Source organism: Urocitellus parryii, chromosome 14, assembly GCF_045843805.1.
Source record: "Urocitellus parryii isolate mUroPar1 chromosome 14, mUroPar1.hap1, whole genome shotgun sequence".
Taxonomy (NCBI): domain Eukaryota; kingdom Metazoa; phylum Chordata; class Mammalia; order Rodentia; family Sciuridae; genus Urocitellus; species Urocitellus parryii.
Window position 1 is genome coordinate 36,093,422 of NC_135544.1, and position 14,815 is coordinate 36,108,236.

A 14,815-nucleotide genomic window follows, 5' to 3' on the forward strand; every position below is an offset into this window, starting at 1 on the left:
GACCTTGTCTCAAAACTAAAAAGGGTTTGATGTTCTCAAATGTTAAGCACCCCTGGGTTCAATCTCTGGTAACAAAAGTATATAAATAAAAATAATAATAAAATCTATTTCCTTATGAAAGGACTGGGACAACGTAGGTCAGAGTACTTGGAGCAAGAGCACCATTTACCTAAGTTGGATAGTCAAATGAGCTTGAAAGTCAGGAGGAGCTCAAGAATGAAAAAAAGTAACAGTTACAAAGGAAAAAAGTGTTAATTACAAACAGTCCCCATATTTTGGCCATATCAGAAACACAATAGCTTCATTATCAATATTTATTGGGTGCCTATCATGTGCAAGGCACTATGCTAGGTGCTGGGGAAGGTACAAAGATAAATCCAACAGCCTGTCCTCAAAGGGCTTACAGTCTAGTATAGGAGCATACAGTCTCTGGAGAAGATAATTTAGGTGTAATTAACTGCCTCCCCTCTACCCCATCCCCCAAAACATACTAGACTTGGTTTCTTCCTTTTACTTTTAATTCAGCAGCTTCACATAAAAAGCATAAATCTGAAAGTTTTTCAAAATGCATACTTTTACTCATAAACAAAATTCATTTTCATTAGAAAAAATGCTGAATATTTATTGCAATTATGAAAATCCTCAAACATATTTTTACGGATTTTTTTCTTGTGAATCTGTGTTTTTGAAGTAAACAATTTTCCAAATTGCATCAAAACATGCAACAACTTTTTGAAATAAATCCTTTAAACTATTGGCAGTTTCATGTAATGTACACAGGCTCTCTGCTAAAAGCAAGAAAAGCTTTTGAAATGGATAGATTTATGTTCACAGCTTATGGAGTTTTCCCCCATAAATCCATTACAAGTCAATTCAAAGTATTATAAAGTAACACCTGTTAATTTGACACCCCAACTCCAAAGCTTTTAATTGGCTGGCCAGATCCAAAGAACTTGGATCTGGCCAGCCAATTAAAAGCTGGAAAGGAAATTCAAAATAATCCATTTCCTATTACACCCTTAGGAATTTCTGAAGCTTTTTGTTATTTCCCTTTCAGCAGAGAGAAACTAAAGGTAGTCAAGTATGGAAATAAAAAACACTGATTTAGCCAGTTTTCCAAGGTTAAACTGCTAAAGGATGAGTGCTACATTTTAAAATTAAATTCACTTCTAACTGCAATTACTTTAAACAAGTATCCAGTAATTATTATTCTCTTTGCTCAGAATAATCTCCGAGCTCTGATATTTCTGGTCATACTTAGGTCGTTATACGTCTGAAGCCTTGTGTCTTTGTAGAGACTTGGTGAGATCTCTTTAAAACACTGAGACCAAGGATATGGTTATCAAACTGAACACAAATCAAATTTTCAAAAAGTAGAATTATGGTAAACTAATAAAGCTGAGCACACCCAAAAATGAGTTCCTGAGATGCAGATTCCTTATTCCCATGTTGAAGCATTCTTAATCCTGAGCATTTTCCCTTAGTTCAGTAAAAATGAAAAACTTCATCCATATTGTACTGGTGGGGTCTATTTCTCTCCCTCACCAAATTCCCAAAAAGGGGGCTTGTCAAATGAACAAACCGTAACTCAATTTCAATATTAATCTCTTTTAGAGTAATAGATCCGCTCACCCCAAAGGTATAACACCTATTAAACTAGAATCCATGCCTGGTTAATATTTCAGGCTTACTGGGCAAGCCTGATTTAATCACAACATTCCCAGTTTTTATAAGTTTTTTACTTCTGCAGATTTTAAGTTTACATGTCTAATATTTGTATAAAGTTAAATTTTGTAGGTGTAAAATGTGTAACAGCAATAGTCAGATCAGTATGACTTATGTGCTAACCTTTTAATCATCTTCCCATCTTTACATCACTAAAGTGCTTTTCTGTTCAATCTCTTAGCTGATCAGATAAAACAAATTTTATAGACTTGTGTGAAGAATCACCGTATAACTACTCCAACTCTGTCGTTTTACAGATATAGAAACTGAGACCCTGAAAAGTTTAATGAAAAAGCTGGGAGCCAAACCCAGTCTAGTATTCATATTATAACTTTGACCTTTTTTGCTGGTTTAAAAACTCATATGTACATGCTTTTATATGAACCACATATGATAGCTGTCAAAAATGAATGTAACTAAACAGTGATGTATTTCATGAGGTAAACAAAACAAATATTATTTAAACTATTCTTAGAAAATATTAGCCCTTTTTGGTTGTTGCTGATAGTGTACTACAGTGCTTGGTCTTGCTTTTAATAATAATTTGCAATTGCTACCTTTGAGGATGTTTATTTCTCCTCTACAGAAAAAATAAATCATCTTAAATATGCTCATATGCTCAATTATGTATTATGTATTTAATCTCTACATTATTTTTTCACACATTTACATTTTTTATACTTTTAATGTGAGTAAAATGAATTTATGTGGAAAATGAGATATTACCACTATGTTAAGTGTTGGCAACTTGAAAATTAGTCCTTTTCATACACAATGGGAATCATCTTCTAAGAGTGATACAAAGGGTGTCTGGGGTAATAAAAAACATAATGACAATTACAAGTCAAATTTGATTAGTCTGTAAACTGAGGTGTAAGAGAAAGGATAAGCTTAAGAGTACCTTGAGATGTGAGCTCAAGTTTTAACTTCATTCCTTGCTACTTAACTTTGGAGTGATTCAATAAACTTCTGGGTTTCAGTTTCTTGATCTGCAAAGAACTAACATTTGCACTACTTACCTCCTTTGATTATTGAGGCTAACATAAAACACAAGAGTGCTTTGTAAATGGAAAAGCACACTGCCAAATATTATTACTATTCCAATAATTATTAAAATGTGAACCTATGGATAATTGCAAATAATTACCACTTAGTGGCACTTGGCATGCTCACAAGAACAAACTTAACTCAAAGGATAAATCATGCAAAGATTTTCAACTTTCAATGGCAATGCTAAAAAGTATATAAAGATACACAAAGGAACATTTTTAGAGATAGCACTAAAAGACACACATTTGGTTGACTTGAGACTTAAAAAAGAGTTTGAATGATTTACAACATAGAAGAGGTATTTAGTATTTAAGTGGAGAAAGCTGCTAGTCATCTAAGAAAAACACACATTATGGATATCCTAAAACAAATGGAATAAAATTCTATCACTTTTGGCTTTTTTGTAAACCAGGCTTCTAACGAATACCTATATTAATTTTTCCAGTAATCTAACATACACTAAAAGAGATAAAAGAAAATGTCTACATCTAAGTCACAACCAATGTGAACTTGCATGAATGCCAAGCATAAAATTCAGAGTTCTTATAAATCTACAGGCACCTGAAAGTTTTAACAACCCTTCATGCTCACTTTATATTCCATAAAGAATAATGGAAATACAGGGAATACTTCAAATATATACCAAGTTCTTATTATGTTGTTGCCTTATTCTTATATCCTTATTCTTATATCAGAGATATAGCTATCTCTGATAGCCTTGTTTTTGTTTTGTTTTTAAGGTTAAGTTTGAGTATGCTATTAACCTTTCCCTTCAAATATGCCTTTTGATGTTACTTCTACATCAAAAACAAAAACAAACCAAAAAAAAAAAAAAAACCCACAAAGTAACAACCCAAAACAAATGAAGGTGCAAGGGAAGAGATAAATGAGATATAATTCATTAAGTATAAAAATATGTTGTTTCAAATTCAGAATAATTTAATAACTCTTCGTTATTTCATATGTATCTGGAAATGGGACAGATACATGTCCTGATCCTGTCACAAGAGGTAGAATTCCAGCATTTGGTACAACGTTCCAAGATAGGGTCAAAGTGACATTCCTGTTTCCCCTATAAAAAGATATAATAAACAGAAGTCAGCAGAAACACTTATAGTTCAATAAAAACATTTTAAAACAAGCACTGAGGTGTCAAATATTTTATAACTAGTTATTCCTAACAGGAATTCTAATCTGTAAACAGAACTATTTTCTCTTCTCACTTGAAATCTAAGGACAATGCTGAAAGACACCAGCATTACATTTGAATTACATTTCATTGAATCCCTTAAAAAACAATCTAAACTTATTCACAACTGCAGTTAATAACAACTAAAAAGCTTACATGCAAGAAACACAGTGAATATAAAATGAGACCTGTGCTAGGAATCAGAAGACAATGATTTGAAGCCTAATTCTGTCATTATCTAGTTTCACAAACTGGAGCAAATCAAAATGTATTATGATCTGAAATTCTTATTTGTAAATATGTAGGTCTGGTTTTAAAATTCTTTTAAAATTCTTTCTGATAATACCTCAGAAAATGTAAGAAGTAAAAATGTCCTGAGAGGTCAATCACTGATTCCCTCATTTTGTATGAGAGCAACAGAAGTTTAGAAAAGCCAAGAGAACCAATATTAGAAACCTGAGTATCAATTCCGAGACCCAATGCACTGCTTTCTCATTTAAGGTTTCTCTGACTTATGTTTATAAAGGTGACCTTTAATTTGACAATCACAGCTTTATTATATATAAGTAATCCTATACTCCCTGTACACGTAAGAGTAGAAGCTGTATGCCTTTATTAGTTTTGACCATTACATTTTACAAACTGCAAGAGAACAAATTACTTATCTTAGATCCCAATTTATATTTCTTCCCAATCTTCCATTCAGCGCTACATAAATACCTCTCTCCCAATTTTCCTTTTAACCCTCTAATATTTTTTTAAAATGAAAACACATTACATCTTTCTCTTTCACATTTTACTAAATGTTAAAAAATTAAAAAGTGCTCACTTGAGACCATTTCCATCATCAAAGAAAAAATATTTTGTTTTCATATCTTTCAACAGCAGCTTCGGATTATCACCTCTCAGAACAATCTTGTCCCAGAGGACAACTTGGTTCAGAGCCTACATTAAAATGAAAATTAATTAGGTAACTCATCAGAAACAGCATCTTATCATTTAAAAGTATTAATAATTAAATAATTTCACATATGAAGGAACCCAACTTGAACAGACTTGCTAAAATCTTGATGCATACCAAATATGTACTAGTAGATAATATAAAGAAGGGGACAAACTTTTCATGGAGAGAAAAATTATTTCCCTAAGGAAATCATTCCTTTTACTCAGTCAACTCTATTATATAAGGCCCTAAGATCTTACTAAAAGGTTCAATATCTATATGCTCTCCAAAAGCAATGTCCTTAGAATCCTTGGATAGGAAATATTCTTTTAAATCTCTTTTCTATGTGAAATTTCTTATACTGTCCATCTCAGAGTGGACCCTGGATGATACTGAGAAAACAAAGTGAGCTAATCCCAGTTAACATGAGATGATGTCAGGAAAATGGATGAATCTTCAAGAACTTAAAATTATCAAGGAAACACCAAAGTAATGAATGCATAACATTTTTCCCCCTTTACAATAAAATGTGCATCACTGTTTTATCATGGCAAAATTCTAGATATCAGATAATTCTTTAAAGCCACTTTATTTCAATGTATTACAACCAAGTTCCACAAAAATTAAGAGTATAAAATGGAAAGAAAAAACTTGTCACTCCTACTAAATATCAAGGAATTTGTCCTCATGGAAGCTATCATCCATCAACTAGTGAGGCTGAATGCTCAATATGTTATGACTACCTTAACTGAAAAGAAATACAGAGAAGTTATTTCTAAAACAGGGCTTAAACCAACATCTTAAAACCTCTTTCTAATATTAAAAATATTAAAAATCATTATGATTGAAGAAATAGTTGGGCTTGGTGGCACATGCCTGTAATCCCAGCAATTTGGGAGGATAAGGTGGGACAACAACAAGTTCAAGATCAGCTTTGGCAACTTAACAAGACCTTGTCTCAAAATAAAAAATAAAGGGCCCAGGGATGCTGGGGAAGTTCCAAATTAGCATTTTCCTACTAGTTATGCTAGGGTAAGCCAGGATTATAAATATATTTTTGGTACATTAATCATAAAGGTTACAGTTATTTCAACAATTTGTTGAAACCTGTCAATATTTGTGTATAGTTGCTACTCTTTATCAGAGTAGCAACTATACATTTTGTTGATGCTGAAGGACAAGAATCAAAACTTTTTCATCCCAATAGTCCCACAGCCTAAGGAAACACCTGTTATTTTCAAAATAAGTGTATAATTAATTGAAGTGCTAAAAATTCTGACTAAACTAATTAATATATATTTTCCTTGAAAACAAATACAGTTCAAATAAAACACAGACCAATCTTTAACTACAATCTATCTCTAGCCTACACTGATGAAAATCTGTGAAAACCACTATACTTAAGACACGAGCAGTGGAATATCCTTATAATCCCAGCAACTCAAAGGGTTGAGACAAGAGGACAAGCCCCAGATGAGCCTGAACTTAGAGAGGCTCTAAGCAACTTATCGAGAGGATGTCTCAAAAAATAGAAAAGGGCTGGGGATGTAGCTCAGAGTTAAATCACCTGAGTTCAATCCCTAGAACCAAAAAAAAAAAAAAAAAGAAACTCAACAACATATAAGCAACATTATAATTCCTATATTTGCTTACATATATATTTTCAATCTACAACTTTATACCTTCGTTATCAATACTAAAAATAGAACCTAAGAAGATTTAACAAGATTCTATATAAATATCCTAACGCCTACCCTAACCTGCAACAGAGTGCTAAATCAGACTGAACTTATCACCTTCAATCACAAAATAAATCATTTTGATGTGTTTTATCTAATAGTATGATAGTTTTTGTTGTTATTGTTGTTGTTTTAGTTGTCAATGGATCTTTTGTTTTATTTATTTATGTGGTGCTGAGAACTGAACCCAGGGCCTCAGAAATGCCAAGCAAGCGCTCTACCACTGAACCACTGTGGCTACAACTCTAGCCCTAATAGGTTTTATTATAAAATTTATTACAAAGGAAAACAGTTCTCAATAAGCAGAGATATTAATTGAAGATATATGATTTATTAACACTACCAAAGCAGCTCATTATCATAGATTTTTTAAAAAGAAAATACAAATATTTGGTACTAGGATACATTTTTAAATAATCTCAGATGATTAAAAAATTTTTAGTAATCTTCACAGGTATTGATTACCTATCTTCATAATGAAAGCTTTAAGCAGATCTCAAATTCTGTTGATTTATTTATGTTGTCAAGTAGCTTTCTGTTCTCAACTATGGATAAAAGAACATTCAGCTTAAAGAACATATAGCTGAGCAGCACTAGTACTTCCTCATTTCATATGTAATTCAGAGTTAAGCACCACCATTTCTCATCTTACCACTAATAGTCTACAAGAGTTTTTGATCATAAATTACTTTGAGCATAAACTAAGCCATTTTTATGTATATAATATACATCTACTATTTACCATTGACAGTTAATGCAAATTTTCATTTCAAATAATCTTAACTAATGGAATTCTCTCCTCTTTTAATTAGTTTACTGAGGTGTTTTGGGTTTTTTTTGTTTTGTTTTAATCCTTTAACATGATTTAACAGATAAAACAGAACAGACATATGGGCTCTACCATTTTCCTATTATTAATGTGTTGGAACATCAGCATTATCTTCAATCTTTCTTTTCTTTGCAGGACATTTTTTTTAGCTATTTTTCTATTTAATAGCAATTATTTAGAACTTAATAATACAATCCCCTATATACTACAATATTTTGTAAAATGCTAAAAGTGAATAAATGAATATATTAGGTAGTACGGTCAACCTCTGGGCACTGAGAATTCCTTCTCTTCCTCCAGAATATTTCCATGGCATGTGACCATCTGATAAGGACTGAATAAGTATTAATGTGAGTTTGCAAAGCAACTATTAATACAGCTTAAATTTTTCTGTTTAATTTTAATTTGGAAATACATAACAGAAACGCTAATATCCCTTATATACCTATCAATTACTGTGCATACACACCATTTTGGAAGCCACAATGCTAAGGAGCTACAGTACACACAGAAAAAAAAAAAAAAAAGAGGCTACCAGAGAGAAAATGTTCTTAGCAGAGTCACCTCTCCATATGGTTGTGTTTACTAAGCTATGCAGGTCAGATATTTTTAATATATGAACATCTCTATTTGTTGTGCATAAAGAATAAGGTTTTAAGTAACTATTAAAATATGCTTTAATTGCTGGGGTTGTAGCTCAGTGGTAGAGCGCTTGCCTAGCACATGTGAGGAACTGGGTTCAATTCTCAGCACCACACAAAATGAAAAAAATAAAGGTACATCAACAACTAAAAAAATATTTTAAAAAAATGCTTAAATACATATACTTACATTATTTTTTGTTGAATATTCTGCTGATAAATAAAGAAACAACTGCTTAACGTTCCAATCAAATATATTCTCTAAATGTAAACAAATTAAGGAATACACAAGACAGAAGGAAGCACACAGCTTTTAAAAGATCTTTGTTATCTTCAATTAATTATCCACAGCAATACTAACACTAAAATAGAAAAAAAGAAGAGGTGGTCCAGAAACATACTGAGTCACTAATTTAATAATACAGTGGATAAATATTTTATAAAACCCAACCCATTCCAAAGCCAAAAAAGAATGTAAGGTCAGCATGCTCCCCTACTCCTGCAAGGATTACTAGCTAAGATACCTTGATTAACAAGAAAATAACAAAAAATCCAAAATTTAGATTTCTAATATTAACCCACTATGTCCAAAAGAAAGATGAATTATTATTTCATGGACATTCATGAAATACTGGAGCTCTAAAGTATAACCAAATCACCACTATTTAACAATATGCAAACATGAACTAAGTTCAAGTTATTAGCCAAGTACAGTAAAATGTATGTTCCTTTTGTTACGTGTCCATAGAAATCAAAATGTCTACATAAAGTGCTTTGGTAAGAAGCAAATGATTGCTAACTAGGTACCATTCAGCCTGGGGGAAGGAGGTACACTTTTAACTAGAGTTAAACTACATACTGGTACCTCCACATGAGCAGAGTTTTATATTTGTATTTTATTAAATATCATATGTAAATTGTCATTTTATTATGTATATTTATATATTTATAGCAACAGGTTTATCACATTCTACTTTTAATTATGTGTAGCCACTAAGAATTACTTGTTTGGAATTGAGAAGTCTAGGACAGTTCTTTACAATAACAGCTACAATTTCAAGTGTTTTCAGCAGCATTAAGAAAACCCAAATAAACTATAAATAGTGAGATTGGTAACATATAGTGAAGATATCAGAAAATTTCACTGTTATTCTCCAGATACACAAAATGACTACTTTCATACTAGATCTACACTGCCTGAATAGATTTTTTTTTTTTTTAAATGATGTCAAGACTTAAAAGCACACAAAGTTTAGAGTAAGACTTGCCTGATGGCACATTCTACTTCCTAAAAAAGTTCCTTTAGAACTAATTCCTAGTCTACTTATAAATTCAGTCATTTCTAAAAAATTAAAAGGAATTCCAAGATAGTAGGAACTGAAGAAAAATTCCCCAGGCATATTATCTGCTTCAATTGTTCAGATAGTTGCTCTACACAAGTTCAGACTGTTCAATCTCCATGACCATTTTAAATCATGGGTCTTAGAAAGGCAGATAGGATCAGGTCAGAAATGGCAGAGAACAACACTGCCAATATATTTACATATAAGCAATGACCAGAGTTGTTAAGAGATGGAAACTCAGGATTAGGAGAAAATAATTAAACCATCCCCTTAAAGTCATTCTTTTCATTAAGATTTCTTTGACTGTTCTACCAGTACTTATAAAAAGAACTACAATAACAAAATGTTAACATGATTTAACAACATTCATTTCAATAACAGCCATTTGAACCATTACAAATGTAATTCACTTTTTAAACATGTTTCTCTCCTCTATCATAAGATATGGATTCTTGGAGACTGTACATGAAATATTTCAGGCAGACTGAGCTCTGATAACATTTTTACTTCTTTAATTCAAATGATCTAATTTTATTAATTTTTTTTCACAAAGAGATTCATGCATAGATTGCAATCACTTTAAGGAAGAATTTAAAATTACATACACACAACAAACTCATGAATCTACAGTTTTCTCTAAGTATGAACGAGTATTAAAACTATTTAGCTGATGAAAATATATGTGACAGGATTTCTTCCAAAGTTTGGTTGACTCAACTGGGTGGTACTCACTGTCCCCCAAATCTCTAAGTAACATGTCTCTCATTACAAAACTACAGAAAAAGAAAATAAATATTTCCTTAAAGGATATCAGCAGTTATATCAAATGTAATGAATCCCAGATCACTTCTTTCTCTTGGTCCAGTGAAGTCTTCTACATTTTTTCTAGAAGTAAAGAGAAAAGTTTTACCATCCTTCATAATAAAGGCATACACTATTCACATAATAATTTAAAGATCTACTTGGTATACAGGTGGAACAGCAATTCCACAAAGAAACAAGTAAAAACCAGAGAAATCTTTAGTGTGAAAACAGGGTAAATATTATAATTCAATATTTTAAAAAATGTCTTCAATTATTTTCAAATACCTTAAGAAATCTCTAATAAACAAAGGAAGACATAAGAACTGCTAAAAAAAAAAAAAAAAGAGAGAGAGAGACTCTTTAAATACTGGTGACAGCAGGAGGATGGGTAGATTCAAGATTACATATGACTACAAGGCAGTATGGAAAACTAAAATAACAGCTGCTCTTTCTTGAGTGTTTTACCACATGTCTAATCCACTTTGTATTTTTCACAATTACCTCAAATTATTTTCATAAGGGTACCAATTAGGCATTACCTTCATTTTGAATAAAAGGGAATTAAGGTTCAGAAGAGTAAGAAACTTTCTCAACACCAAACATTTATTCAATGTTTCAAACACATTCTAAGCCCTCATAGACCTTAATGGCAGTGCTGACTTCTAACCCAGGTCTATGTGAATTTAGAACAGTATCTAACAAAAAAAAAGGGGGGGGGGGAGGAGTCACTATTAGATGACTGACTTGTTAGTGAATCTGACAATGAAATTAAACTAAGGCTGCAGAAGGAGACAGATCTTGTTAGTAAATGGAATAGAATAATTGAGTATTAAGATCAAAAATGTCACAAATCAAAGACAAAAGTGGTGGAGAATTTTAAAGTAAAAATACAAAAGAAAAAAAATAGGCAATAAAGAAATGCAACTGTGATTCCAAAATTCTACTTTTGACGTCTTCGCAGATTTATTCAAGCAAAGTTTTGCTTAAAGAAAATGCAAATAAATTAGAAAAACAAGAATAGGCTGAATCAGAAGGCTAAGATGTTCAAAATTTTCTCAGTGTATCTTAACCTCCGTCCTAACTTCCAAGCTGCTCCAAGTATTTATTGCGTTCTGAAGGTGGAAAGACAAAAACTGCAAAGGGAATGTCAAACAGGACAAACTCCGGTTATCGATGGGCACGAAAGCCGTCCTGCAAGTTGCTTCAGCCCCAAGCGTAACGGAGCTCCGGAGCCAGGCCCGACGCCGACCCGCGCGCGGCGGCAGCACCTCGGGACGTGTGAGGACCCACCGGCCCCGGGACGCGCGGGAGGCGGCGGCCCGGGCGGCGGCGCGGGTTTGCTGTTGTGTTGCTCCCTCATTGGCCAGGCGTGGGTGAGGGAAGTGAGGAACAGGAAGGAAGCGGAGGCACCGACCGGAGCAACTCAAAATTAAAATTTAAGAGCAAGCCCGGGAATTTACGACGGAGGGGGGCGAGTTTCGAGGGGAAGCCGGGAAAACCGGGGGAGCCCGCAAGTCCGCCCCGGACATCTGCCTTAGGGGTGAATGGCTGCTCCGGAGGGGACCCTGGGGACGGCGCGGTAGTCCTGCCGGCGTCCCTCGCTCCTCGGCCCGGCTTCGGCCCCCGCCAGGCCGGGTCCAGGTGCCCTGCCCCATTAGCCCCAGTCTCGGCCGCACTCACAGCATGATCCGCGAGACGTGCAGCCGCACCGGGACACTCCTGTCTTTGAAGGCGGTGGTGATGAAGCAGCCGAAGGTGAGCGCCGCCATCACGCTCAGCGAGAAGGCGAACAAGGAGTTCGCCCGTGACAGCACCGTGTTCATCGCGACCTTCTCTCACGAGCCCTGTCGCCACACAGGCACCCGGGGTCCGGTTCTGGCAGCGGACCTGCGATCCGCGCCGCCTGCGGTGCGCACGTTCCGGGAGCGCGCGCAGCCGCGGCCCCGCCTCCTTTCCGGTCCTCCGACGCGAGCGCGCGCGCACCCGCCCACCGCGACACACCCACCGCGCGGGAGGGACCGCGCCATCAGGAGCGCCTCGTCTGTGAAACCGCCCCTCCAAACGCTGCCACCAATCAGAGATGAGCAGGGAGAGGGCGGGGTCCCAAATCAGACCCGCCTCCTCCAGTTGTCAGTTCCCTTCTTTAGTTCCACGGAGGAAATAGCCCACCCTCTTTTCTCGATTCTTGTGTCAGGTGGTTTGGGACTGCAGCTTCTTGGTTGCTTGAGTGCTATTCATTTTAAGTTAAAAACAGCAGCAAGCCAAGATGGTTTGGAGTCTGTTCTTATGTGTCGTGTTTGGAAGCAGGTCTGTACAAAACGCTTGGTCCTCTCCCAGCTCTATCAAAGCTGGTCAAAGTTAGCCTTTTGGGAGGTTCTGGAGGGAGGCTGCCCAGGTCCCTTAAAGCAGTCACATGTACACCGTCATTGCGCTCCTTTGCTTTCCACCTTCAACCTTGGTCCAATTCTTGTTAATGTTTTGTTTCTACAGACTGCTAAAGCTGTTTTAAAAACTAAGGGTTCGTGATACCAGTTTTAAATATTTGCATTTTAACATAGAAATTTCTGATTACTGAAAGGTAACCTTTCTAGGCTTGGGCTCAAAGGAAATAATAGCTATGGAATTGCTATACAGCATAATCTGTAACAACGTAAAGTTAATAATAAGTAACGGATTGATTTATCACATTTCCAATACTTAAAGGGGTTTAGGGTTCAGACTGGGCCAATTCTTGACCTTGTATATACTATCTACCAATACTTTTGCTCCCTTCACAGCAAGGAACTTGCAATTATAAAAATGGGATTCAGAGGATAATTAATTTTTTTAAATTTGCAACCATGAACCATAAATAGTTAAGAAAACCTTTTATAGAATATGATAGGTATAAACCAAAAACATGATCTAAACCTGATCCTGGCTTATGTTGTCTGTTGTTGAGCCTTTGCTTCTTTGCATCATTCATTACCAGTTAATTTTCCTACAGCCATACAAGTAGAATTGTTAGTAATTGCCTAGCATGTGCCAGGAACAGTTCCAAGCCTTGAGAATACAGCAGTAATAAGGCAAAGCCCCTGCTCAAATGGAATACTGCTAAGAAATGAAAAACATATTCACTATAAATTGAGAGATCCTTGGTTGAGTTTCTAATATTAATTTTTATCTTTCAGGCAGCCATATATGCAATATAGCAAATGTCTATTGAATGGCAACTGTGGTGCAAGTGATAAAGAGATATGTGTTAATATCATTTTTTACCTCACATAGCTTAAATAATAAATTAATTAAATAAAGCACTTACCCCTGAGCTATATCCCCAGTCCTTTTTTTTTTTTTTTTTTTTTTGAGACAGGGTATCCCTAAGTCTCTGATGCAGCTCAAACTGGATCTTCCTAACTCAGCCTCCTAAGAGGGTTACAGGAATGCACCACTGCACTTGGCCCCATCTGTGGATATAGGACAAAACAATATATACTAAATATTTAACACAATGCCTAAACGTTAACACACATTATTATTCTCATAGAGTAACTTAGAGAAAGGATGCTTGTTACAAATGGTAATGAACATTCCAAAATATACTGCGTTGCAAGTACAGGCATATAAGAAACACCCATTAGTCTGGTCCAGCTAAACAATGTGCTATTAAAAGATTAGGCAGAAGTATATCTGGAAACCTAAAATAAGGGCCCACTCTAGAAAAACAGGTCATGAAGTTGGGACTTTATATCAAGGAATTTACATATTAAACAAGAGTAGCCTCACCAAGCAAGTAGGCAGCCAGCCATTGATAAGATATATGAGAAGGGTAAACAATTGAGAGTGTTGGCAATGGAACAGAAAAAAAGATGATTGCTAGAATGGACATTTCAAAGACAAAATGTACATGACTTAGCAACTGCTTAGATAAGGGTTCTCTTGGCAAAATATAAAATAGAAGCAGATTGTGAAAGCACAAGTGGGATTAATAGTATTGTTATGACACCACAGTTTTGAACTTTAGTAAACAGAGTGTTACAGAATGACTCTGATACCATCTGTGGAGGAATGGGGTAGGCCACAATGCTAACTGCTCCATGATATATTCAGAGTCCAATTGGTAGGAAAATAGGTTTTATTCAGACTCAGCTTTGAAGAAACAAGAAAACTGTTTCAAAATATTCCACATTTGAAATCCATGAAATTGAGAACTTTTTAAAGAAGAAGCAGGGGAGGAAGGACAACAGTAAGGAAAAAAAGGAAAAACGAAACAAAGGCAGGAAATGTATATATGCCTAATAATCCTGTGTGAGACAGGTTTAAGGGGACAGTCTCCATTCTGTGCTTCTTTGGTACCTGTCAAGATGGAGGTTGTAGTGCTTTTGTTTCCTTTTATCTACCAGAGGAAGTTACTCTCAGTTCAGAGCCTATCCCCAACCATGCCCCCACCTCATTTTCAGTCTGTGTCAGGAAAGCCAAAAATACATAGAAGTTAACAAAAAAAAAAAAAAAAAAAAAAAAAAAAAAAAAAAAAAACAGGACCAGAATGGAATAAGAAATTATCTTATTCTAT

General features: G+C 35.0%; 1 protein-coding gene across 1 annotated transcript; it reads right to left on the reverse strand.

Annotated features, from left to right (window-relative positions):
- Positions 1-300: 300 nt before the first annotated feature.
- Spcs3 (signal peptidase complex subunit 3) lies at positions 301-12,217 on the reverse strand. The gene is made up of 5 exons (XM_077792414.1): positions 11,944-12,217; positions 10,269-10,344; positions 8,307-8,381; positions 4,794-4,909; positions 301-3,847 (listed from the first exon to the last, which is right to left on the reverse strand). The coding sequence occupies exons 1-5, from the start codon at positions 12,084-12,086 to the stop codon at positions 3,715-3,717; spliced, it is 543 nt and encodes a 180-aa protein (XP_077648540.1). The 5' UTR covers positions 12,087-12,217; the 3' UTR covers positions 301-3,714.
- Positions 12,218-14,815: the final 2,598 nt, after the last annotated feature.

Excerpts from the sequence above, each read along its gene's own strand:
- Spcs3 (XM_077792414.1), bottom strand. The coding sequence starts at position 12,086 with ATGAACACGGTGCTGTCACGGGCGAACTCCTTGTTCGCCTTCTCGCTG. Across the intron at positions 4,910-8,306 it reads AATATTCAACAAAAAATAAT|GCTCTGAACCAAGTTGTCCT; the intron begins GTAAGTATATGT and ends ATTTTAATGTAG. Across the intron at positions 3,848-4,793 it reads GATGATGGAAATGGTCTCAA|GGGAAACAGGAATGTCACTT; the intron begins GTGAGCACTTTT and ends ATCTTTTTATAG.